The sequence below is a fragment of the Ceratosolen solmsi genome, unplaced genomic scaffold (assembly GCF_000503995.2).
Source record: "Ceratosolen solmsi marchali unplaced genomic scaffold, CerSol_1.0 scaffold58, whole genome shotgun sequence".
In the NCBI taxonomy this organism is placed as follows: Eukaryota; Metazoa; Arthropoda; class Insecta; order Hymenoptera; family Agaonidae; genus Ceratosolen; species Ceratosolen solmsi.
In genome coordinates this window covers 543474-571463 of record NW_011948447.1, presented here as the reverse complement: position 1 = coordinate 571463, position 27990 = coordinate 543474, and the positions used below count along the sequence as shown (strand labels likewise).

The 27990-nt window shown below is 27.7% G+C and overlaps 2 protein-coding genes across 4 annotated transcripts; both read right to left on the bottom strand.

Moving 5' to 3' along the window:
* Positions 1-36: 36 nt before the first annotated feature.
* LOC105366309 (uncharacterized) lies at positions 37-1593 on the bottom strand (the record flags this gene model as incomplete). Its single annotated transcript, XM_011504715.1, is given in 6 exon segments — positions 37-142; positions 276-301; positions 374-405; positions 408-488; positions 1118-1245; positions 1496-1593. Coding segments are annotated over 6 exon segments (471 nt in total), but the record flags the coding sequence as incomplete, so codon positions are not given.
* On the bottom strand, positions 1501-27990 carry LOC105366273 (calcium/calmodulin-dependent 3',5'-cyclic nucleotide phosphodiesterase 1B). 3 transcript variants are annotated; one of them, XM_011504656.1, is made up of 6 exons: positions 27708-27990; positions 26356-26525; positions 25206-25451; positions 24121-24347; positions 22846-22929; positions 1501-1655 (listed from the first exon to the last, which is right to left on the bottom strand). In XM_011504656.1, the coding sequence occupies exons 1-6, from the start codon at positions 27975-27977 to the stop codon at positions 1618-1620; spliced, it is 1035 nt and encodes a 344-aa protein (XP_011502958.1). In that variant the 5' UTR covers positions 27978-27990; the 3' UTR covers positions 1501-1617. The 3 variants fall into 3 exon arrangements, with proteins under 3 accessions (XP_011502958.1, XP_011502957.1, XP_011502959.1); XM_011504655.1 differs by lacking the exon at positions 1501-1655 and adding an exon at positions 22512-22631; XM_011504657.1 differs by lacking the exons at positions 1501-1655; positions 27708-27990 and adding exons at positions 22512-22631; positions 27275-27349.

Sequence of the window (27990 nt, the reverse complement as noted above, 5' to 3'; positions counted from 1 at the left end):
TACGATTTTTTTTGTTAATATATACATACTTAATTATTAATAAATAGCTTTGGTTAAGTTTGCAATAACACATTGTTTTCTTGAAAATTCTAAACAAATATTTTTAGATAATCCAAAAGCATGCATATTACACATAAATATCCTACATATGAAATAGAATAATTATTTATCAATTTATTAATAAGGATTAAACTAATTTATTAATCCTTTTAAGGATTAAACTAATGTTTATTCGTTAGTTTAATTTTATTTTTAATTATTTTTACAACACTTACTCCAATTGCCCAAAAGCAACATTAGCCTGAAAAATTTATTCTCAGCTACAGCAACTTCTTGATTTTTTGACTTTGATCCTGGAGTTATATAGACTTACAGTTCGTTCACATTGTACTGCATCAAAAAATGCATTGATTTCCAAATAGGTTGTACTCGAAGATTCGTATATAAATATTCACGAATCAATCACGGCTCAATTCCAGGTGCTTCAACTGAAAATCAATGTATTTGACAATATAATAATCATGTTTTTTTGTAGAATATATATCATTTACAAAGTATTTAATCTTTACCGGTGTTTTAAAAATTTAATAGAATCTTATTAAATTAGATACATAAGTTTAAAATTTTTATTTTATTTTATTTTATTCAAATATTTATGTTCGATACAATTTGCTATAAGCAATAAATTATATATATTATGTTAATTGTATGAATTAACATCAAATTAATTGTGTACTTTAAATATCTACCATTTCTGTCATTTCATACAAAATAATGCGAGGAAAAAGTTTATCTAAAAAACGAGATTTAATAAACTCTCGATATTAGGAATTTGAAGGAGGAAAAATGACATAAGATAATATTAATATACTTTTTTTACGATATATAATAATTGAAAAGTAAATGTCTTTTTTCTGTCGAAGTATTGTGTATTTCCAATACAATCTGTAGGTATTAAATTATAGATATTAAAAAAGAATACTTCAACCATCATTTTAACTTTTGAATTGTATAAAATGATTTGTATTATATAATATTTCTATTTTGATTTTTAGAATACTTATTGATTTAGAATGAAATGTATAAAAAATTATACCTTAGTTATAAAAAGTTAAACACATTTTCATTAAAAAAAGTGTCACTGCTAAGTGTTGTGCCACTGAATAAAATATTTTTTTCGTAACACATGACCATACCCTTCTTGCATCTACAGATCTAGGAAACCATATTCTTCCCGATTATGTTTAAAAGGTATTATTGTAATTAGTTCGATGTAGAGTTAAAAAGGATAGTTTTAATTTTTTAATTTTTAATTTTATATGTAATAATTTTAATAATTTTGCAATAAATACTAAACAAATGGTAAATATTCGCTAATGAAACATAATTTACATTAATAAAAAATTAACACTCTATTGAAGTATATATAATTATTACTATAATTCACAATCAAAAGATCAAAAAAATTATGCACATACAATATTATTAACTTACCAGAACTATTTTACCAAAACTTGCTTTTTGCTCTTATTCTATTCTGCTAGGACATTCCAACAACATGGGCAGAAATATTTTCATATACTCTATAGCAGATTTTTTAAATTAAATGTTATTTGATTAACTAGATATAATTGTCAGTCTAGGAATTGATGAATCTATAAAATTTAAATGATATAATATAATATATAAAACTACGTAAATTAAAATTTATTTTATATGCCAGTATCAATCATCAAATTATAAAATAGTAGTTGTATACTAAATATTTAGTTCTTATGTATTTAAAGTAGATTAAAAATTATTTTTACGTTTCATAATAATTCATAATTTGATGCTCATAGAAGTAATAATAAGGTACATGATTCAATTATAGAGCCATACAAATAGTTTTAATATTACTAAAAAATCAGAAAATGTTTACTTTGTAGAAATTTATGCATTAAAAATATTCTTTCATAATATTAAAATAATGACTTTCGAGGTTAAAAATTATTATTTAAAAAAGGTCTTTTATGTTATTCAATTGCTAAGTATTTATTTTTAAATTAGATTTAATATATATTAATGTTTAAGAACGGTTGATACGTTGTTAACAATAATATATAATATGAAAAATACCGGATGGTTGCCAGTCCTTGCAGCTATCTATCAAAGTAGTGGGTATTCTGTAATCCACATTATCGGTCGGTATATCTAGAAAATAATTTTTTATTAAAAAATATGTCCTTTTTTCAATTTCACAAATTATTATTTAATAAATATGTAGAAACTATTGATGAAAATGAACGAATAAGGATAGACAATAGATTATATATAAGTTTGATGATGATCGGGATGAAATAGAATATGTAATAGTAAAATCACGCTATCGAAATATCAAATATGTTTTTGGGAACGTATCGTATTGTAAAATGTTGGCACACTTTTTTTATATTTTCTTCAGTATACGCTGTCGAAAACAATGTGGACGATCAAAAAATTTTTCCATTGATTATAAGCATTCACTTTCTTTTTTTTTACAAAGTAGTATTAGCTATGTTTCATACATTTTGAGTGGGTTTGTTCTTCTATTTGTTCTACTTCTATCCAGATAAATTACTATTTACCGATTTTCATAAAAAATAAATTTGTTTAATTTCTAAAGTTAATTATAAAGGTAATTATTTCTAAAGGTAATTATATCCTGTTTGTACTTTATATAATATTTACAATTATGTTTTATTATATTTATTTACTTACTACAAACTTATTTTTTATAATCTTATTGGATTTATTTTAAGATTTTTTTATATTATATATAAGTAAATTGTAAATAATTATTTAAAGGAAAATTTTTATATTGTATAACTTGTTCTGTTAAATTTTTTTATTGCCTTTATAAAAAATATATTCAGATAAATCAGATTTTAAAATCCAATAACGAAATAAAAGTTTTATAAATATTAAAGCGTATATTTAATCAAATCAAATGTAATTTAGAAGAATTTATTTATAATTACAATAATCATGAATTTAAGTAATATTATTATCAAATATTTTATATAGTTAGAACAATAGGTTAAACTTATCAACGAAATAAAAATGTTGATTAGAATGATTAGACAATACCATTATAATAATATAGACATCACTAAGTTTAAAAGACTGAAAGTACTAAAAGCTATTATATAAAATATTTTATTAAAAAAATATTTTTATAAAATTTTTTATAAATTATTTTAAGAATATAATAATAATTAATTATTTTATGGTATTATTATTGTACGAAATCTCCAAATATTTCTCTTATATCTATACAAGGTAAAAAAGAAAAATGTGTAACTAAAATATATTAATAAATTTTCTAGTTATGTAATTGTTGTTTAATATTAATATAAATGTTAATTTACTTATTACATAATTTCCATGCATTTTAATAATAAATTAGGTAATATATAAGATTTAAAATTAAATAATCTAAAACAAATATTTTATATTTCAGAATGAATATTCACATAAGAATGAATAAACACAAATAATAACTACGCGACTACATGAAACGTAAATAAGTCCAAGCTTATTAATGTTAATTTTCCTAAGTGAAAAAGTTAATTCGGTGCTGTCCATATCGGAAGTTATAATTTTTTTTAACTTTCTTTTAATATGGAAATAACATTATCTTGCTCAAATCAAATGTCAAGATGACAAAAATAATCAACAAAGTATTTTTATAGAAAAACTAAAGGTTGAATTGAATATGAAGTGGACAATTGGACTTGGATTTAAATACATTATTATACTTAATATTGTTATTCTTTTAAATGATTTTTTTCTTTAATTCTTAATGTTTTTAATAAGAAAATAATATAATAAAATCTTAGGAAGTACGAGATATGAAACATTGAAATTCATTAAATACAGCTTAGGCTCTTGGAGATGTATAAGTGTTCTAGCTCTCTAATTTTGTAGACATTTGACTCCGAGAATTCTCGAATATTCCAAAGCTAGACCTTCGAGTGTCCTATAATGTTTATCTGGTTTCAGCATAGCAATCGGTTAGAATTCTCCTACCTTCTAAAGCTTTGCTGCCCCAGAATTCTCGAAACTTTTAAAGCGTTAGACTCGAACGTTCTGCAATATTTTCCGCATAGCAACACAACGCAACAAGAGGTATCGAGAGATTTACGACCTCTCACATCTCTATAGTGCAAGCCAATAACAACAGAGAAATCTAGGAAAACATTCAGGAAAAAGACACAAGAATCCAGAAAAATCCGTACTCAGGAGTGCCGAACTAACATACTTTCTCTTTGACCTTGAGATTATGGCTAAAAATCAATGGACTCGCATATCAGTATTAAAGAACCTGGCTTAAGAATATAAGTTATCATTGCGCGACGACACTCCAGATGAAATTTCAGATGCAACTTCGCAACCCTCTAAGAGAGAAAACCACTAGATGTTGTGTGGAAGAATGCGTGAGCAAGTGGTAAGGTTAATGCACTGATTCAATCATTAACATATGTATTTCTTCTTGCTGTTGAATCCATTTACTTTCCAATTTAGGGATTATTATTCTTGAGGAGATTATGAATGAACCTTTATTATTCTCAATAATGAATGTGGCGTTGCGATATATTTCTATTGGAGAACGAGAAGGTCATAAATTCCTTATTCCCTGGACGTAACGGGTGAAATAGTGATTTACTGTGAAAAGAGATAGGTCATTGACACTTATTGAATATTGCCACTTGAGAGGTTATGATCGTTTGTTGTGCTCTGAACGAACGCTACAGTTCTTGTCTGCGTTGTGATATTGGCACATGTTGCTGTTGCCTCTAAATAGTGAGCCGTGTGAGTGAAAACGAGCCTGAGATAGAGGTTAGAGGGAGCCACTCAATGGCGCGTATTGCTGGTTTTGGGAAGTGAGCATGCGCGGAAAGCTTCTGGACACTAACTGCCTGTAGGTCCGTTTTCTGAATGGGCCGTGAAGCGAAGAATTAACACTAATGTAGACTTACTTGAAGTTGTGTGATATTTTCAGTTTCTCCTCACGGCTTGATGGGAAACTTCCATCCACGAACTGCTTGCACTTGAACTTTCCTTGACTCTCCTTCTTGGGATGACGGTAATCTCATTCCTTGGACTTTACTTGCTTGGCGAGATTATATGTATCTATGGTCAAGAATCACAGAATGAAAGCTATTTTTACAAGACTCAGCTGAACGACTTTTACCCTGTTCCTCCTTCTCGGGAATAGTTGTAACTTTTCGTTAGAATAAGTGGTGGTACATGGTAATTGTCCTTCTTAAATAGTTCACTGACCCGGTTCCACTCAGAGTGCGACTTTGATCTCCACTTCCATCCGTGTTTAGCCTTGAATATGCTAAAATCGGGAAAGTGTCAAAGGGTGGGGGGAGCGTCTTCAACTGGTCGTCTTGCTCTTTCTCTTGGACTTAGCGATATGGGAGGTCTCCTCAGAGGGCCGTCGATTGGCTAATGCAAGAGGCATCATTCGGTGTATTATAGAACAATGTGTGTATGTCTTATGTGAATGCCCGCGCGTACCGGTTATGATACGGCAGCTTACTTAGCTGGCAACAAAGCATCGTTGTTGCTGCAATGGAATATTACATGAGGCGCACAAAGAAAAATCTAGATGTTTCAAAAGTTCTAAGAAAAAACAAGGTGTAAGAAGTTTGGAGAATTCCAAGCGACATTACTGCTCGAAGACCATAAACATTGTAGGCCATTTGAAACCAAAACATATCAAGTACACGATAATTCGTCCAAAGTCTTTCCAGAAACCTGAGAACTAGAGAAACTGGCGATGTCGACAATCGATGGTCTTGGAAATTGCTTCAATCCCGAACAAAATGTCAATTAATATAATTATAAAATACTTATAGTTAATAGTTTATAGTTAAGAAGTAATAACTCATAATATATAGTTTAGATTTTATTGTGGGAATAAAAGAAGAAAATTTCATTAAGATCTGTATTATAACTAAAATCGAATATCTAGATGATTTAAATAATTTTTTTATGAAGTATTTCAATTATTTATTTCTTATTATAAAATTATTTATAATATACTACATGAGGTCTCTTTATTTTTTAACAATATAGACTCATGAAAACAACTTATATTAGTTAGTGTGCACTTCGTTTGGAGGTAGGAGGTTGCAAGGTTCCTGACCCTCGTGACGTCCTTGATGGGAGGTTACCCTGAGAAAGGGGAGAGGTTGTAAAGCTCTCTCCACTTCTTCGAGTAGTGCCACGTCGGGAAACTGTGACTGCGTCGTGCTCTTAGGTACACGCTGCAGTTCCTTGACTGTGAGTTGTACGCTTTGGCACAAGCTGCAAGTTCCTCTAAATAAGTGAGTCGTGTGAGTGAACACGAGCCTTAAAATATAAGTAAAAATGATGCAGTGTTATACTGAATGGCACGAAGATAATCATCATGCGAAAGCGCATGAGCGGAATATCTAAAAACAAGTGAGTCGTTCACGTGGACACGAGCCTTGAAATAGAGCGAAGATCTCCATAGGCACAGGCTGTGGGAATAACAGGAAATTGCAGCTTTTACCTTGAATTGGCCTTGAACTTTGAAGTATGCTGTGGAGTCTGGCATCTGGATATACCGTGAGAGATTGGTGGCGAAGCACCTTAATTGAGAAGATTCCTGACGAACTTCTCAAGCGGGAATTCTTAAATAATGAGTAGTGCGCTTTGGCGCGGATTATAAATTCGTCTAAATAAGTGAGTCGTGTGAGGGAACACGTGCGTTGAAATAAAGAAAGGATCCACACCGTAAATACACTAAGTGATACGAACTAGGCTTCATGCATGATGAGCATGAGCGAAAATCTCCTTGGGCACAAACTGGCGACTGGAGAGGCCGTGTGGGACTGGTAGCGCGAAACACCGTTAATTGAAAATACAAGCAATGAGACTATACTTCAAACTCAGCTGATTGACTCTTCTTTTTCTTTCTCCATGATAATGAGACACTTATGGCCTGACTGACGCGATGACAGGCATCGTGCGCGTGGGGCACGAGCGAGTTCTTCCTTTGGGTACAAGCATTAAAAATTAATTAGAATAATGTTGCGTTTACCTTTGAAACGGCTTTGGCCCTGACGTATGTTCACTGAACTGACTCCTGGAGACACATGGCACAGAGTTGACGAGATTACAAACGAAGACATGGCTTCGGACTGAGCTGAGGGGACTCCCCGCTCTTGGTGACTTCAATATGAATGAGTGACTGACTGACTGAGTGAGTGACTGAGTGACCGAGTGAGTTATTGAATATTGTGTTTTTCCCTCTTGAATAGTTCATTGACCCTGGTGTCCACTTGGGACCCCTTACCATTTCTTGTATCCAATCGGAAAGCTTACCGGTTCATGGGCAAGAGCAGTGCCTCTCGTAGCATAGTCTTCAGTCACAAAACTTATTCTTTTCGTTGCTCTCGAACTAAGAGCTCCTGATTCCATTGCTATCAGCGGCTCTGGCAGCCGCAAGGCAGACTCGAATAAAGGGTGAGGAGCAATACGTGCCGAAAAAGTCTTAATGTTGGGTGACACGACCGTCTCGGACATTACTCCAGTTGCTCATTGGGGATATGTTCTTGGCACATCAAACCCAGCGGATTGTGCTTCACGAGGCATAAATGCATCCCAACTCCAAGAACATCCACTATGATGGACTGGACTTCCATGGATAAAGTCACCTGAGTCATGGCAAACCGAGTCTACATTGAACGAAAGACAATGTGAACAGGAAGCACGTCCGGACACTGTACTATTAGCCACAGTACCTAAGCTGCAATATCAATGGAAGATGATCCACAGATACTCAATATTAAAAAAATTGTTGACAGCACTCTATCTCGTCTTTATTGCATGATTAAGGAAAGGATTTGGGATATCCTCCACTGTCCAGATTAATATAGAAACCTTGTAGAAAGCAAGGATATTCTCAATAAAGACAACTCAATCAGCACACTTTTCGAAAAACTTGAGAGTTCTCAATTCCAAGGTTCAGTTACTAGAGAATCAGGAATTCAGTTGACTGACAGCACACATCGATAATCTTGGAATAATAAGGGTTGGTGGAAGATTCGATAGAGAGTTACTCACCCAAGGAAACGAGCACTCAGCCATTGTCGACATTCACACTTCACGGCTCTCATCTTTGATCAAACACACTAATGCACTCTCCACGGAGGCACTCAACTTACATTGACGTACATTCGTCAACAATATTGGATTCTAGTTGAATGATTCCTTGTAAAAAAACATATATTGCGCTTAATTGCGTGCGCACGTTGAAGGAGAATGTGAGCTCAACAATTGATGGGACAACTACCAGTTTCTAGAGTCACGCCATCACGACCATTTACTCATACCGGAGTTGACTATGCCGGCCCCTTAACCATAAAAGGCTGGAAGGGGCGAAAAGCGAAAACTCATAAGGCATGGATTTACGTTTTCGTTTGCTTTGATACATCTGCGGTACATATCGAAGTCGTCAGTGACTACCCAACAAATAACTTCGTATACAGACGATTCACAGGTGGTCGAGGAATTGGTAACACGTTGTATTCGAATTCTGGTACGACCTTTACCGGGGCTAATACAGTGCTCAAAAGACTACTCACCCAAGGTACTCTCGAACATCAATAAATAGTAAAATCTTACAAGACAACACCCAATGGAAATTCAACCCTCCCGCAACGTCTCACATGGAAGGCAAGTGGGAAGCTATGGTAAAATCTATAGAATACCATCTGAGACGCACTATCGGAGAGACCTTTGCTTACTTAAATTAAGGCACTCCTCAACTCCAGACCTTTGGAGCCGATGAGTGACGACCCAGAAGATGGTCGGCACTCACCCAAGGACATTTCCTAATAACATGCTCGCTCTCAATTTGTCCATGTCAGGATTGTGTCGTTGGAAATTTATACAACAACGTATACAGAAGTTCTGGGTACAAGTAACAGCTCACTATTTACTCACTATATACTACAGCATACCACCGTAAAAGAGGTCAACAACTATAGTGAGGCCAATAGACAAAATTGCAGTGCTACGAATCCACGAGGAAAGGAATGATCGTTAACTAAATTGATGATGGCGGGCGGAATGTTCAAAATTAGAGCATTTTCCAAAAACTTATGTTGTCGGAGATATAATCCGAGAATTCTCGAATATTCCAAAGCTTTACTTTCGAGCGTCCTATAATGTTTATCTGGTCTCCGCATAGCAACGTCGGATGGAATTCTCCTACATTCTAAAGCTTTACTTTCCCAGAATTCTCGAAACTTCTATAACGAGAGACTCGGCCGTTCGGCAATGTTTTCCGCATATCAACACCTATGCATTGTTTACAGCTAAATAAACTGTCGTGTGGATATTTAAAGCAACCACGCTAAAAGATGAGGCTTATTATAGCTACTCAGCCAGTAAGCCAGTCAGTCATTATAGTCAATTTGCAAGCAATTCGCAATACTCTCTCAATGTAAGACCACCGTGGAAGGAAGACGCGTCTATTCTCCTGTGCTACAAGATAATGGAGTTGACACTATCCCCTTCTAATCAAGAAAGTGCCAGACTACATCCACAGTCAATTCATCCTCATGGAGCATCCGAAATCGTGAAACTAAACATCCACACAGAGTTTCGGGATGGTAAAACAATTCATCCACACGGAGCATCTGGGATGGTGGAAGGTTCAACACAGAACAGGTCAAGGCTACTGGTTCTCTGTGAGTAAACGATGTCTAAGGCACAAATCATTGCTAATCCACACAAGATTAGCATGATGCAATTATTAATATAGCACAAGTATACTCACTAATAACATCTTGTGTAGATAAACTATTCATTACAGAATCAGTTCTAGCAACTGAATCATCGTGATTGAACATAGTATATACTGTTTGAGATTGCGAGAACATTTTTACGTTGTTCAAACATCTTGCATACCTGAAAAGATTAACTATTTGGTCGACTTCTGAATATACCTACTAATAAAACATCTGGCATTGATATCATAAAACTTATTAGAGTTTTCCTATTAGATTAGATATTAGAGTTTTCCCGAGACGGTCGTGTCACCCAACATTAAGACTTTTTCGGCACGTATTGCTCCTCACCCTTTATTCGAGTCTGCCTTGCGGCTGCCAGAGCCGCTGATAGCAATGGAATCAGGAGCTCTTAGTTCGAGAGCAACGAAAAGAATAAGTTTTGTGACTGAAGACTATGCTACGAGAGGCACTGCTCTTGCCCATGAACCGGTAAGCTTTCCGATTGGATACAAGAAATGGTAAGGGGTCCCAAGTGGACACCAGGGTCAATGAACTATTCAAGAGGGAAAAACACAATATTCAATAACTCACTCGGTCACTCAGTCACTCACTCAGTCAGTCAGTCACTCATTCATATTGAAGTCACCAAGAGCGGGGAGTCCCCTCAGCTCAGTCCGAAGCCATGTCTTCGTTTGTAATCTCGTCAACTCTGTGCCATGTGTCTCCAGGAGTCAGTTCAGTGAACATACGTCAGGGCCAAAGCCGTTTCAAAGGTAAACGCAACATTATTCTAATTAATTTTTAATGCTTGTACCCAAAGGAAGAACTCGCTCGTGCCCCACGCGCACGATGCCTGTCATCGCGTCAGTCAGGCCATAAGTGTCTCATTATCATGGAGAAAGAAAAAGAAGAGTCAATCAGCTGAGTTTGAAGTATAGTCTCATTGCTTGTATTTTCAATTAACGGTGTTTCGCGCTACCAGTCCCACACGGCCTCTCCAGTCGCCAGTTTGTGCCCAAGGAGATTTTCGCTCATGCTCATCATGCATGAAGCCTAGTTCGTATCACTTAGTGTATTTACGGTGTGGATCCTTTCTTTATTTCAACGCACGTGTTCCCTCACACGACTCACTTATTTAGACGAATTTATAATCCGCGCCAAAGCGCACTACTCATTATTTAAGAATTCCCGCTTGAGAAGTTCGTCAGGAATCTTCTCAATTAAGGTGCTTCGCCACCAATCTCTCACGGTATATCCAGATGCCAGACTCCACAGCATACTTCAAAGTTCAAGGCCAATTCAAGGTAAAAGCTGCAATTTCCTGTTATTCCCACAGCCTGTGCCTATGGAGATCTTCGCTCTATTTCAAGGCTCGTGTCCACGTGAACGACTCACTTGTTTTTAGATATTCCGCTCATGCGCTTTCGCATGATGATTATCTTCGTGCCATTCAGTATAACACTGCATCATTTTTACTTATATTTTAAGGCTCGTGTTCACTCACACGACTCACTTATTTAGAGGAACTTGCAGCTTGTGCCAAAGCGTACAACTCACAGTCAAGGAACTGCAGCGTGTACCTAAGAGCACGACGCAGTCACAGTTTCCCGACGTGGCACTACTCGAAGAAGTGGCGAAAGCTTTACAACCTCTTACCTCCAAACGAAGTGCACACTAACTAATATAAGTTGTTTTCATGAGTCTATATTGTTAAAAAATAAAGAGACCTCATGTAGTATATTATAAATAATTTTATAATAAGAAATAAATAATTGAAATACTTCATAAAAAAATTATTTAAATCATCTAGATATTCGATTTTAGTTATAATACAGATCTTAATGAAATTTTCTTCTTTTATTCCCACAATAAAATCTAAACTATATATTATGAGTTATTACTTCTTAACTATAAACTATTAACTATAAGTATTTTATAATTATATTAATTGACATTTTGTTCGGGATTGAAGCAATTTCCAAGACCATCGATTGTCGACATCGCCAGTTTCTCTAGTTCTCAGGTTTCTGGAAAGACTTTGGACGAATTATCGTGTACTTGATATGTTTTGGTTTCAAATGGCCTACAATGTTTATGGTCTTCGAGCAGTAATGTCGCTTGGAATTCTCCAAACTTCTTACACCTTGTTTTTTCTTAGAACTTTTGAAACATCTAGATTTTTCTTTGTGCGCCTCATGTAATATTCCATTGCAGCAACAACGATGCTTTGTTGCCAGCTAAGTAAGCTGCCGTATCATAACCGGTACGCGCGGGCATTCACATAAGACATACACACATTGTTCTATAATACACCGAATGATGCCTCTTGCATTAGCCAATCGACGGCCCTCTGAGGAGACCTCCCATATCGCTAAGTCCAAGAGAAAGAGCAAGACGACCAGTTGAAGACGCTCCCCCCACCCTTTGACACTTTCCCGATTTTAGCATATTCAAGGCTAAACACGGATGGAAGTGGAGATCAAAGTCGCACTCTGAGTGGAACCGGGTCAGTGAACTATTTAAGAAGGACAATTACCATGTACCACCACTTATTCTAACGAAAAGTTACAACTATTCCCGAGAAGGAGGAACAGGGTAAAAGTCGTTCAGCTGAGTCTTGTAAAAATAGCTTTCATTCTGTGATTCTTGACCATAGATACATATAATCTCGCCAAGCAAGTAAAGTCCAAGGAATGAGATTACCGTCATCCCAAGAAGGAGAGTCAAGGAAAGTTCAAGTGCAAGCAGTTCGTGGATGGAAGTTTCCCATCAAGCCGTGAGGAGAAACTGAAAATATCACACAACTTCAAGTAAGTCTACATTAGTGTTAATTCTTCGCTTCACGGCCCATTCAGAAAACGGACCTACAGGCAGTTAGTGTCCAGAAGCTTTCCGCGCATGCTCACTTCCCAAAACCAGCAATACGCGCCATTGAGTGGCTCCCTCTAACCTCTATCTCAGGCTCGTTTTCACTCACACGGCTCACTATTTAGAGGCAACAGCAACATGTGCCAATATCACAACGCAGACAAGAACTGTAGCGTTCGTTCAGAGCACAACAAACGATCATAACCTCTCAAGTGGCAATATTCAATAAGTGTCAATGACCTATCTCTTTTCACAGTAAATCACTATTTCACCCGTTACGTCCAGGGAATAAGGAATTTATGACCTTCTCGTTCTCCAATAGAAATATATCGCAACGCCACATTCATTATTGAGAATAATAAAGGTTCATTCATAATCTCCTCAAGAATAATAATCCCTAAATTGGAAAGTAAATGGATTCAACAGCAAGAAGAAATACATATGTTAATGATTGAATCAGTGCATTAACCTTACCACTTGCTCACGCATTCTTCCACACAACATCTAGTGGTTTTTTTAGTTAATTCTATGCATTTTCATCCTTCGAGCCGGATGAGTGGATTTAATTTTTAAACAGTATTCGATTCTGTCCTTCACGGCCTAGTCATACACGGTCTCACATGGGTGGTTGACCGCGCATGCTCACTGTGCATGACAAGCAGTTCGCGCCATTCAATAGCACGCCATTTCTTCTAACCTCCAATTCAGGCACGTGCTCCTCACACGACTCACTTATTTAGAGGAAATTGCAGTACGTGCCAGAATCACGACTCGCAGACTAGAAACTGTAGTATTTGTCTAAGAGCACGAAGCAGTCATAATTTCTCACGTGGCACTATTGAAGAAGTGGTGAAAACTTTACAACCTCTTCCTTTTCTCAGAGTAATCTACCATCAAAGCCATTACGTCTCGAGGATAAGGAATTTGCAACGTTCTGGTTCTCCAACGAAAGTGCACTTCTACGCCACATTCCTCATTGAGAATAATAAAGGTTCATCTATAATCTTACCAAATAATAATAATCCCTATATTGGAAAGTAAATGGAATAAACAGCAATAAGAAACATATGTATTAATTATTGAATCAATGTATTAACCCTGCCACTCGCCCACGCATTCTCCCACACAACATCTAGTGGTTCTCTTAGTTAATTCTAAGCAGGATTTGATCTTGTAATATATAGTATTTAATTGAATTTTAACCCATTATTAATGTATTTTTTTTAACCAATTAATAATTTTAATAATTATGTGATGAATAATAATAATAATTATTATTATTATTATTAATAATAATAATTAATAATAATTAGGTATTTGCATATGAATTTTATAAAACCGTATGTAAGTAATTATATTGCGTTAAAGATCAAAGTATGTAACATTGCAAAACAATCCTTAATGCAGTTTTTAATAGCATAGTGGTTTTTTATGTTATGTAAAATAAAATAGTAGAATTTTCATTTATATCTCCTGATTTTATTTACCTTAGTTAATGTATAATATATAAACAAATATATAGATATCAATAATTAGAAAAAAAATTAACTTTTTTAAAAATGATATTCAGATATATTATATTTCAAAAAGTTTTTTAATCCCATAAAAACACATTATATTCTATATAATCAAAAAATAATTATATTTTTCAATAGATTGTTTTTATCTAACTATAAATGAAGTAGTAAAAAAATTTTTGAAAATTTTTGGAAATATTTAAATCTGGTTATTTGAAAAATATCCAAATTTAAAATCAGCGAATTGTATAAACGCCAATCATTGAATAAGAATATTTAAAACACCTATGTAATTTTTAATTACTTTACAAATGCCTATTTTTGATTCGGCTGCTTTATAATGCATAAAAATTACCGCTGAATAAGAAGTCATCAACATTTATTTTAATATGTCTTTATTATTTCTTATGACTTCAAATATTTTTCATAAAGAACAATCCCTATCAATTTATACATAAATTATAAACCCAAAATAGTATATTTCAAAATATTAAAAAATTTCCTATAATTTAATATATTAATACCTGTATTAAACTACCTGTAAAAATTAAATTAAAAAATGTCAGTAATAAAAATTTTAATTTTAAAAATGTTAAGGATAGGTTGAAAATGGTAAAAGAAATACGTTTGATAATAATTTACTTAATTTAATGTTTTTTTTGTTTATTATTAGACGGATACATAATACTTATTGTATAATTTATGTTAATGATTTTCTTATTTAATCTTAGACTAATTGCAATGCATTAAAAGTATGAAATGTACTATCAGCTTATGATAAAATTTACATATTTCTATGATCAAGTTTTGTGGCAAATAATTTTGTTGCAAAATTCTTTGCTTTTCTATTCTTTTTTATTTTTTGATTTATAATGCTTAGATATAAACATAATTTTTGTTTTTTGCTCAGTAATATTCAATTAGTATAAAGACAGTTTATACACATGAATGAATGTATACTTATAGCAGCCAAAATACGATAACAATTATTAAAATTGAATTTTTAATAAAAATGTTTTACGCTTTCTATTCATGATAAATATTTGTAATATTAAATATTCACATACAATGATTTATTCGATTTATATGGAAAATGAATCAATCTTTCATTCAATAAATAATTATTTTCGTATTTCGACCATGTATTGAAAAGTAAACATTTATGTACATAAATAGTATATAATAATGTGCACATTATAATTTCACGTACGCCATTGTGTAAATTGCTTCTATTTGTTATTTTATATTAAATAATTGAGCATTCATTTTTTGTTTCGAAAAATACTAATTCTACATAGATTTTACCTTTTCAATTTTTCCTTTCATAGTATTTCCAATAAGATACAAAATTGAAGTGATTACCTACAGTTTTCAAAATTTGACAAGATTTTCTACTATCCGAATTATTATATTCACGCTATTGTTTCTATGGACAGATATAATATGTGAACAGCAGAAAATGCTTCTCTCTTTGGCCATGTTATTTATAATATAAATTAAGAAAGTTATACTATTATTATTTTGATTATTTATTTTTTTAATAAATGATTGAATTATTGTTACAATTTTCTTAATTCAATTAGCAATATTATAATACAGGTCCCAAAGAGAATATGCAATTATACATATTCAATTTATTCGAATATATATTCAATTTAAAGTTATTTATAAAAATCAATTGTAGCACAAATTAATGTTTACAAAGGCTATTTTACGCATTTTGGCCCCTTGTTCTTTCACGAAAAATGCCTTAAGTAATTTCATTTAATCTTGTTACTAATTGTTTTTCATTTTTATTAGGTTACACAAAAAGTATGCATTATTATTTATAAAATTTTAAACACGATTTTCTTAAGCAGTATTTGGTCATTGTCACGTCTATCGAAATTTATTAATATGAATTTTTAATATAATTTCAGATTATTCTTAACTATGCTTTATTGTGCTATATTAATAAATTCCTTCAATTCTTTTAATTAAAATATAATAAATAGGAATAAATATTTTGAAAAGCGTATATTAATAGATTATGCTTATGAAATTTTTTAGATTCATACACAAAAACTTGCAATTAATTTGCAAAATTGTTAATATCCTCTACAACCATTTATTTTTAATAAAAATACAACATTATGAATTTAATATATATGTTCGATTTAATTTTTAATAGGCAAAAGTACCATTGAATATATATTAAATCATAGTAAATTAATGGTTTAACAAAAAATAAAAACGAATATTAAGCTTTGCCAATTATTTAATTTTTACACATTACTTAAAAATAATCCATTAATATTGATAGAAAATGGATTAATATAATTAAATATATTATTATAATATCGATTAAATATTTTCAAGAATTTAAAATCTGATTTACTAAAAAAACACCAGAAACAATTCTTTATATATTTATATATTCTTTGAAGAAAAGATAAAAAAAGTTATAATATACTATAGATTGATATGGCATTTGGACTATGATGTTTAAAAGTTATGTATAATATAAACAAAATTGGTTTTGTCTATTACTTTTTCTAAGTTCTATTTATTTTATTTGTAGAAATCTTATTAAGATTATGTAAATATGATGTTAATTATATTTCCTATTAATCTTATTACTATCTCTTGTATAAAGTTTGTATAATGTATTTACACTGATAATTGTATCATTGAATATTTTTGATTCAACAATTAAAATCGTTTAACAAACATACTTCAGATGAAGATTATTATTTAGTTCAAATATATATCATATATTTTATTATTTTTTATAAGTTATAGAAAGAATGTAAAAAGTAGACAAATTAAGACAAACAATGTATAAACTTTAGATGTATTCAATTAAATTTGTATTGGATAATATTTAATTTAAATATCTTATAAATGTTTATGTTATGAATATATGATATTTGAAATTTAACCATAACTAATGACGTTATGTAAAAATTAACTTCATATTCGAAATCTATTTATTGTATTTATGGGTCATACTAATAGATATATTTTTTTATAAAATAACATAAAATTTTTTTATTCACCAGAATTTTAAATCAAATACTTATATATACGTCTTTTCTATTATATCATATTTTTAGGCACATATAAAAAATTTACTTTTATAAAATTTAAAATTAAATTGACAAATAAAATAAGATAATCAATAATTAAGTATTACGTTCATTATCGACTTTTATTATTTCTCTTAAAATTTTACATTTAATAATAATTTAAAATTAATTGATAAATATAACATTTATTTAAATTTTCTGTTATAAATTTAACGATTAATTTTTATTTTAATCACAATCAGTCATGCAATACAACACTTTAAATTTTGCTAAAGGAGTATTAATAGTTACTCATACTTTCATTGCTCTTTTCTGAAAATGATTTTTCTTTGTAAGAAATTAATATAAATTAATTTGTATATTTTTTATTATATATTATTATATTTAATTATAATTAATTTAATAATTTATATTATAATTAATTTAATTGATTTATTTTCTGATATATTTGTGAAATATTATAAATTTGTATTACTAAATAGTTTATTAATTATTTATAGTTTTTAAAGACATTTGAATTCCGAATTTTATTAATTTGAAGCATTATCATTACGATGTAATTAGTAAATATTAAACTGTAAAATATGGTTTTACTTATAATTATTTTTGTTAAGAGTAATACTCATATTTTACATTCAATATGTGACCTTAAATCATATTCTATGTACCGAAATTAATAATTATTAAATAGAATTTTAGACGTTGGAAATCCATTTAAAAGAAATGTACAGAAATACTTCGTTACATAATTTATGCAACTTGTCTGTATTAATTTTACATGAAAAATATATAAGTTTTCATCAAAAACTTAAGTTTTGTAAATATAAACATTGATAAAAATATAAATACATTCAATCATAAATAGAAAATGAAATTTAACACAACTTTTTGATTTCGGGAGACAATTGATTATTAAATTTGTATATATCTCAATATATATACAGTATGATAATTACAAGCTACTTAATTTCAAATTTAAACAACGCAAAGTAATTTAATAAATTTGTATAATGAAAAAGGACTAGATGTTTCAATATTAAAATAAATATATTCAAAAAAACAAATTAAAACATAATGCAGAATATCAATTTTAGAAAAAATATATACTTTATTTATTCTTAAATGATAAATATTATTATTCAAGAATATAACCATTGCAAGAATTATTAAAATTTCGAAGAAAATGTATCGTTTGAATTATTCACATAGGAAACATAATTAACATATATAGTTATATACTTTATGTTCAAAGTAGAATATTAATATAATTTATTTAACACAATTTAAGAAAACTAATTTACTGTTTTAATTATATTTGTAATTTAAGAATAAATTTATTACCATTTATTATTATTTATCTCTAATATTGAGAACTTACGCTGTTCAAAAAATGTTATGCAGTTCAAAATTTATATTTCCAAAATATTTATTTGTTCAGATTTAAGCATTTCTTTAAAATTTAATATATGTTAATATTTGTATTCACATTCGTTAGAATGTTTTTTTCTATTAATAAAAGGGTTATCGAGCTTTTAACATCCATATCTTTAGAATCGATATACACTATATTATTACCTTTTTATGCGCTATTAAAAATTTTTGTGGCTTAAGCGTATCAATATGAAATAGTGTAGTATAATTTAGTCGAATTAATGATTAGTGCTTTGTTATATACTATATAATAATCAACATTATCGTACATTTTCGTATTCTACTTAAGTGTTAGATATTTCAACTATTAAATAACCACAAATATTTAAATAATATTTCATCTGATTATATAGCATTCTGCCAAAGTTATTTTATGCACGAAAAGTTTATATCAGCATAATGACTTAATTATATTCAATAGATTTAAATTATACAAAAATTAATAATGTTTAATTTATTTTATGTAGCAAAAATTGTCGTAATTTCTTGTATATTTCGTGTTTATTTTGACAAAAGCAACTATTTCTTTTATGTGCATATAGAGATGCACTGATATAATTATTTCAAAGTTCAAATATATATGCAATTAATTTGTTCAATTATTATAAAAATAATTTTATTTAATTCTTGAATATTTGTATTTTTTCTTAATGTAATTTTGTATTAAATTTTAATTAAGCCAAATATTATATACTGTCAACGCTTGCTAAACTGAAATAATAAAGGCACTTTTATAAAATATTTATTTAAATATCAAATTTATATTACAGATTATTTTTGTTTATTGTAATATAATAAAAATATTAAGTATTCTATAAAATTTGAAATTAATTTTATGTAAAATATGTGTTATGTGTAAATAGAAAGTTAAAATTGAATATAAATTGAACTAATAATAGCGTTAACTGATTCATTATGTTTATCATGGTAATTATTTAAATACTTTATTAAGAATTTTACTTTACTTACTTTAATAACAGAATAATTAAAGTAATGGATGCATTTATAAAAGATATTTAATGAAAAAGGAATACAATTGATAAAATGTTTAATTTTTCAAAAATATTTTTCTTTTTCATGGTAACATTAATTCAATTAGAACAATTTATTATTATTTGCCTATGTCAAAATAAATACAAATTATTAATTGGATTTACATCAAATAAATGAAAAACTATATTAAACATTTTAGAATTATGAAAATCTGAAAATATTAAATTAAATAATAAACGATAAATATAAATTACTATATATATGCGTTAGTGTGCGAGCCCGCGTGCGCGCGCGCATGTGGAGGTGGTGTGATTGTTTGTAGGAATTATAAGATATGTATATAATGTTTGTGGTATTTTTTACTTGAATAACATGTAATGTCTGAAATTGAACTCTCATTTGATCATTTTATCATTCTCTTCAATTGTATAATCAACAGTATAAATTAATTTTTTATAATTATAATTTACAATACAATGCAATTTTTAATAGAATAATTCAATTCTACATATTTTGAATATTATAAATGAAAGTTAGAATATATTAAAATTAAAAATGATATGTTATCATTAAATAATTTCTATGACTACATTTGTCATTCTTAAAATGTGTACATCGACTATTTCAGAATTTCAACTATTTTATGGCAGAGTATTATAATCATCTCTCATAATATTAATTCAGTGTAACATTTTTCTTACCAACGAACACAGAATTTATACGAACCTGCACGTAAAAAACTTTCCCACCTCATATTATTATTTTTCTTACTCTCTTAAATTTAACAATTATACTTGGAGTTTATTATTTATTTGTTAAGCGTAAATTATGTTATTCAATTTATACTCATATGAAATAAAATTATAAATATTGATAAAGTTTATCTCTATCCAAAGATTAGAAAATACATCTAATTCTCATTATCTACTACATTGTGTAAGTTAAATATATATCGCTATAGATGTCATAAAACTAAAAAATATGAACTAATTAATACATAATATATTGTGTCCGTATAATTAAATGGACAAGCAATTTAAAACGTAATCATATCAAACAGCAACTAAGCATTGTATGAACAAGTCAATTTCATTTTGCGTATATAAATTTACTACTATTATTTGAAAATTGAGTATCATTTGTATATTTGCATATCTTTTAGCTTCTGCTTAATTATTTTTCAATTTCATTCGAATTTCATCGTTTTAAATGGTTCTATTATTTTGTGAAATGTGGTAAAATATACTAATAACTGTATCAATTTTTATTTATGTAATAATAATAAAGTATATTCAAATTTAGTTTTATAAAGTTACGTTTTACTATAAATAATAACAAAAATAAAAAATAAATATATTGATTTATTAATATTTCAAATAAATTAATAATAATATAAAAAGTTAATAATAATTTTTTTAATTATTATGACATACCAATGAAAATTAATAGATTTTTAGACTTTTTCTTCTGATAGTTTATAAATCATTAAAACATGAATTATAATATCAATTAATCATGAATTTTCTCGAAGTACGTAATATAAAATTTTGAATATAAAAATGATTCATTCTATATTAATATCGAAATAATTATTTTTGTGATTAACTGTTTCATAAAAGCTGTGTAAGAATGTATAGAGTAATAAAATTATGTATCATGCGCATTTAAAAGAAAAAAATTTGTATTTGGTTATAAAAACATACTTTTCTATATAACATATATATCGTATATAACAGTATATTTTGTAATCGTATATTGTATTTAAGAGTATGTTCTTACAACAAAATTCATGTTTTAGATTCATCAATGATGCTTTTATACGTAAATATATAATCATCATCATGACTAAAAATACAGTTTTATAACATACATAATGTATGGTTATAAATTTAGATTGCATACTACGTTTTATTGTTGTTGTTTACAAATAAATGACAATCATTCTTCGAAAATAATTTTTCTCTTTCCTCTTTTAATCTTTTATGAAGTTGGTTATCTTTTTGAATAATAGCTATGATTAAAAGATTACTTTATTAACCGAGGCACCGAAGGCTTTTTAAATCACTTTAAATTATTAACATTCTTGAAAATCGGGTAAATAATTTTCTTTTATTTTATTTAAATATATATCTTGGTAATGTGATCAAACCATTAATAAAATTTTTAACAGCGTGACAAACAAATCAGTTTATCTTTTTGAAAATTTTCTTGAAATATATTTAAATCTAATTTCAGTAATTCTATCTTAAAAGGGTTCGATTAAAGTAAGGTCAATTAAGTATTTCGATTTTTAATAATTATCAAGATAATTTGAATATTCTTATGAAATAGATAGCTTTTAAAGAAATTCCATTAAATAATATTAAAATATATAATCACATCATAAAATTAAGTAAATTGCTTATGACTAACGTTTACAATAAAAACTTAAACAAGTATTTATCTTTGCTAATAGTTGTACAAAATATGACAAAACGGAATTTTTATAGATATTAATTTATAATATGTATATGTATAAATTTATAACTATAAATTACAAATTATAAATTCTATACTTTCAATATCTTAAAATATTAATGGTAATATATCTTATTTTAAAAATAGAATCTAACGTGCCTTTTATTTATCACTCAATTATTCGGAATTGTTTCGAAAATAATAATTTTAATTCTAATATATTATAAAAAATTAATTTCTATACATTAATTTGTAATATAATTTCTATTTTTACACGCATGTAAATAATTTTATCATATATAGATATTCGGATTTTTTCATCAAAAGCGATAATTACTTTCTCATCGTTAACATATTTTAATACTGAGTTTTTAGTCATGTATTTAGAAAAAAGTATTTTTTATTTTACATTAATCACTCATTCGTACCTTGCGCATTATTGCTGATTTCATTATCTTCCTTTTTGTGATCTTGCTCCTTTTGTGCCCTAATTTCATCATCTTGAAAGAAATCAAAAAGCCAATTTTATTATATTCGCATTAATTTCCATAACATACTTTTTCATTTAAATTGTATGAACAAAATATTTAATAAATTAATATAACGATTCTCTTATAAACAAATTTTCCATTCAATAAATTTGTTTCTATATGTAATAAAATAAGTAATTTTTTAAATCAGAACAATAGAATTTCTAGTGGATTTATGATTTACCTTTGATGGCTTGCTCCTTCCAAATTTTTTTATTTTCTACCAGACAAGCTATCCAAGGTTTTATGATTTGGAACGTCCTATCCACTGCAGGTAATAATAATGAATAATATTATTCTTCCTACAGATATTTCTTCAAATTTTACACATTTAACAGTTATTTATTAATAGAATAATATGATACTATTATGTAAATAATCAGAAATTTATTATAGTAAATAAATAATTATAATTTAAGAGAAATATAATATTACAAATTTTAGTCTAAGTTTTACCTATTAAATAAATAAAGGAAATATGACTTTTACAACAAATTATACGATATCAAAAATATAATAAATGAAATTCTTAAAAGAGAATTGATAAATAATAATTATGTATACTTATAACAATTTAAAATAATAAGACTTGTTAAAGTTATGCAGTGTTTGTTTATTCTGAATTTTAATCGGGCCTTAAGGACTTCTATTTTCATTTCTATTTTTATTTCTATTTCATCTATTTTTTTTCTAATCTATTTTTATATTTTATTATTTTAATATATATTAATTAATAATATATCTTAATTCAGTACTGTAAAATAAATTAAATGAAAATTGGTTTATATTATATTGTATTTATTTTAAGATACCAAAAAATATAAATTAGTATTTTTATAATATAAAAATATATAAATTAAATAAAGAAATAAAGCTTAAAATAGTTCAATGGACAAAAATAATCAATAAAAACAATTTTTTTTAGAAAAATAATTAAAGCTTTATGTAATATTTCTTTTTACTTTTTAAAAATGTAGTTATTAAGTTTCAATTGAAATTTAAATACAAATTGTACTCTTTTTATTACTAATGTATATAGTAAAAATATTTGGATAATTATATAATTAAATAACATTCGTTAAATGTTTCGATGGAAAAAATCCTTCCATAATTAGAATTATATTTGTATATTTTAGATAGCGCAACATTTAATTGATATAATATCTTTTTTATAATATCTTTTTTATAATTCAATTAGGGAAGCATTTAAAAATAAAATATTACTTATTTTAAAAAAATTATTACTTTTCTAACAATAAAAAAATTTTAATATTTAATAATATGTAAAAATAGCTATTGTTTAATGAATATTTTTCAGATAACTAAACAATTATAATTTTGATGATAAATAATAATTGTATTATATTGTTTTATTATATTTTGATTATATTTTATTATATGCTTATCAATGAACAGTTTTGTACATTAATATAAATATTCAAATAAAATGAAATTTTACCTGGGCCAGATTCTTCATTATTTTCTTTTACGTTTAATGGAGTAAGAATTGTTTCTAACATATCACTGCACACTTGCATACTAGGTTCAACAATGAATTCAATAAATCCTATTTGAGACTCGGCTACTAAAGTATTATTTCGATCGCAAAGTGGAGAGAAAGGTAAGCCAAGTTCTCTCTCTTTGTCACCTTGGCGAAAAAATTCTTCTAAAAGCTGTGTTGTCCAGCTAATATAAAAAAAGAAAATATATTATGTTATATTTAACATATTTTAATTGTATCTTGAATATTACATATGCTTTATTAATAATATATTCAATTGACATTGTTAACATTTAATTGGAATTCAGTCATCGTCAAATTAAACTACGTTATATTAAAAATGTAATTAAATAGTATTTAAAAAAAATTTTAAAAAATACATACATATAAAATTAATTTAATAATTTTTAATTAAATAATTAATACAATTACTCAACAATCAACGTTTACTTTCAAATTATACATAACCGCTTTGCAAGGAATTTAGTGAATAAATATGTTGTATATATATACATATACATACTTAATTTATTTATTTGTTAACGTTCATATATATATACATACATATATACATATATATATATATATATATATATTCATTGAACACACAAGCACACACATATGTATTCATTTATTTGAAATTGAAATAAATTTTTTAAATTATTTATATAAAAATAGTAAGGTAATGAAACTTGAAATATTCAATTTTAATACTTGTAATTTAACTATTAGCTAATAATTTATATCTCATCAAATGTTGCAATTTTTAAAATTTGTTTTCATTTTTATTTAATTAATTTTTTTAATATAAATTTTTATTATTATGAATTTTGTATTAATTATAGGTAATGAAAAAATAATTTGAAATAGTTTGAAATTAGTTTTTACATTTGTTACGTAGCGGTATCCATTGTTTTATTTGTAAACTTTTATACTTTGAATTTATTGCAAATTTAATGAAAATATTAATAATGAACATTCAACTTTTCGTTTAATATATTATCAATTGATAAATCGGGTGCAATTTATGGTTAATAATTTACCGGTGATGTAAATCCCACCGTTTAGCAGGATGTGAAATATCACAACAGTGAAGCACGAGGCTAACAGCTTTGCTTTTGTCAACTTTCGGCTCAGCTAGACTTAATATATTCTTCATATTCTTCAGTTGCTGGAAGTGAAAGCTCATATCGGTTGCTAAGACCATATCGATTACTAGAGTTCTAAACTCACGAAACTCTTCTATCGAGAGATTTTGTACAATATTACACTCATCTTCACGTAATATTCTGTAGTAATAATAAGATAACAAGAAAACATTTATATAAAAAAATTCCAATAAAAGAAACATTTATTAATATAAATAATTTATGTAACTAATTATGCTAATTATTTCAATTCTAGTGAACATGAGATTAATACGTAAATATTGATCAGAATATTTTAAATTTTATTTAAAATTATGGATAAAATTGTAATTTGACAATCATGTTGACTTGTACGCATCCCTCAGATTACATGTTAGGGTGGTTTAAATTATATGACAATATAATAAAGTGGACACTTTATTAAATGGAAATAAAAGAATGTTTGCAAATGGTAATTGTATGATTTGATCGGTACAAATATAAACATATATCTGCGAACAGAAATCTGTTGTCTAATGAAATAGATTTAATTCATATGAATTTAAATTTATTTTATAGATAATATTTATTAAATAAAATATATTGAAATAGAAATATTTTTAGTACTTAATTATTAGTAATAATATATGATAACATTACGTTCTCCAAATTATGATAGCTACTTCAAAAACTTTTTAACTTATATTTGATATATAATTTAATATTAAATATACAGAATTACTATATTAAAAAAAACCGATTTAGGTGAAGAAAGAAAATTTAAATTATTATATATATTGAATTTTTTTATATTACAATACAGATAATTTATTATAATAGAATATAATTGAGTGATAGCACTCGATAATTTTTTGATTTTTTAAATAAATGTTATTTGCAATTTGAAATATTCAATGTAAAGTTATTTTTACTGCATACAAAAAACTTTTTTCAGTGAAATTGATTATTTATAAATGTCTATGAATTATGATAGAGGTAACATTATATGACTTTTGAGAAACAATGATTAATATTATATAACGGTAGACATTTATTTTATATATACCGGAAACTTGCTGAGATGTGATGATTTTCTAGTACGGCTCGGTCATTATAAAGTAAGGCTGCTTCGCTCCCAGACATAACATGAAAGTTGTTAGTCGTACCCGTGTGTTCGTAATCATGAATCAGAGCTGCCACAAGAGTTGCAAAGATCTCCAAATCTGTCAGCCAATTCTAAAGTACCAATGTTCTTCATATTTATATGTGTATATTTATCAATACCCTTTTCAATATTGAGGAGTTATTTAACGTATGCGTGTATGGAAGCATACTACATTCATACATACACACATAACTGCATACATTCATATAAACGCATTCATACAAACCCACCTATATATATATATATATATATATATATATATTCATATTTTAATGATGTTAATGCCGAACAAGCTTCGTTTATATATATTTTACTTTACAATATAATTAAAAAATGAACTCTTAATAATTATAGTTAAAAATGATATAATTCACCTTACATAATTTAATAATACAACATTTAATACACACACACACACACATATATATAAGTATATATATAATATATATTTATTATATATTATATCTTTTAATATCAATTAAACGAAAATGAATATACCTTTCTTTAAAGTGATTAAACAATATCAAATAACCAATAAATAAATGAAGTAAAAAATATTTTTAATCATTAATAAATTTATCAAATTAATAATCGATAAATTTGTTTTATTCGGAAATATTATTACTTATTAACTTAATTAATTATTATTCAGAGAAAATATAAAAACGTCATATATTCCATTATTCTACATGAATATCTAATTAGAATGATATAAAACTAATCAAGCATTTGTTTAATTGTTATGTTTAATTAGTTCTCTTGTTAAGACTTAACATTTTTAAAATTATTTTATACATAAATTTTATTAAGAATTTCTTACCAGGTATGAAATGATAGGCGATATTTCATACAACTCTATTTACATGATCAAAATATGTAAAATAGTAAATTTTTTGTTAAAATCAGTTTATTTCATATTGCTTATTATTTCCGGGGTAATAGATATTTTAATTAATGATTTGAAAACTTTCCACATAGAATTTTCAAGATTATAGTTTATTCCATGTATTGTAGAGCATGTCTAAAACGACTAGATGTTTTCACTAATCTCCCATATATTATACAAATCTATAAGTGTTCAAAATAAATGATAATTAGTAACAAGAATAAATGTAAGTAAATTTAATTAAAGAAATGTTTATGCTGATTTTAGTTTTTTTATTCAATAGTTTAAATAATAATCGAAATTAATAATAAAATTTGTATTTAAAATTCTATATCTTGTTCACACAATATACAATGACATATCTTACCATTAACCCAGTGCGACAAAGTATGTAATGCATTGTCTGTGCGACGTCGGCTGCGTGGAGATTATTGTGATATGGATTGCGATATCTACAATAACCTTCTTCAACTTTACCGAGAAAGTTCTCAAGTATAGCTGTGGGTACTTTAAACTTATGAATCATTCCGTAACGGCTGAGAAGGTCGTATCCTAGGTATTTGACCGGTGTGCCTTGTGCTGCTTCACTTAACGAAAATACATCGAAGGACCACTCATCCAGTGTCTGTAATTTCATTATATTTTTTTAT

Excerpts from the sequence above, each read along its gene's own strand:
- LOC105366273 (XM_011504655.1), bottom strand. The coding sequence starts at position 27,977 with ATGAAATTACAGACACTGGATGAGTGGTCCTTCGATGTATTTTCGTTA. Across the intron at positions 25,452-26,355 it reads CACATCTCAGCAAGTTTCCG|AATATTACGTGAAGATGAGT; the intron begins GTATATATAAAA and ends TTATTACTACAG. Across the intron at positions 24,348-25,205 it reads CGGTGGGATTTACATCACCG|CTGGACAACACAGCTTTTAG; the intron begins GTAAATTATTAA and ends TTTTTATATTAG.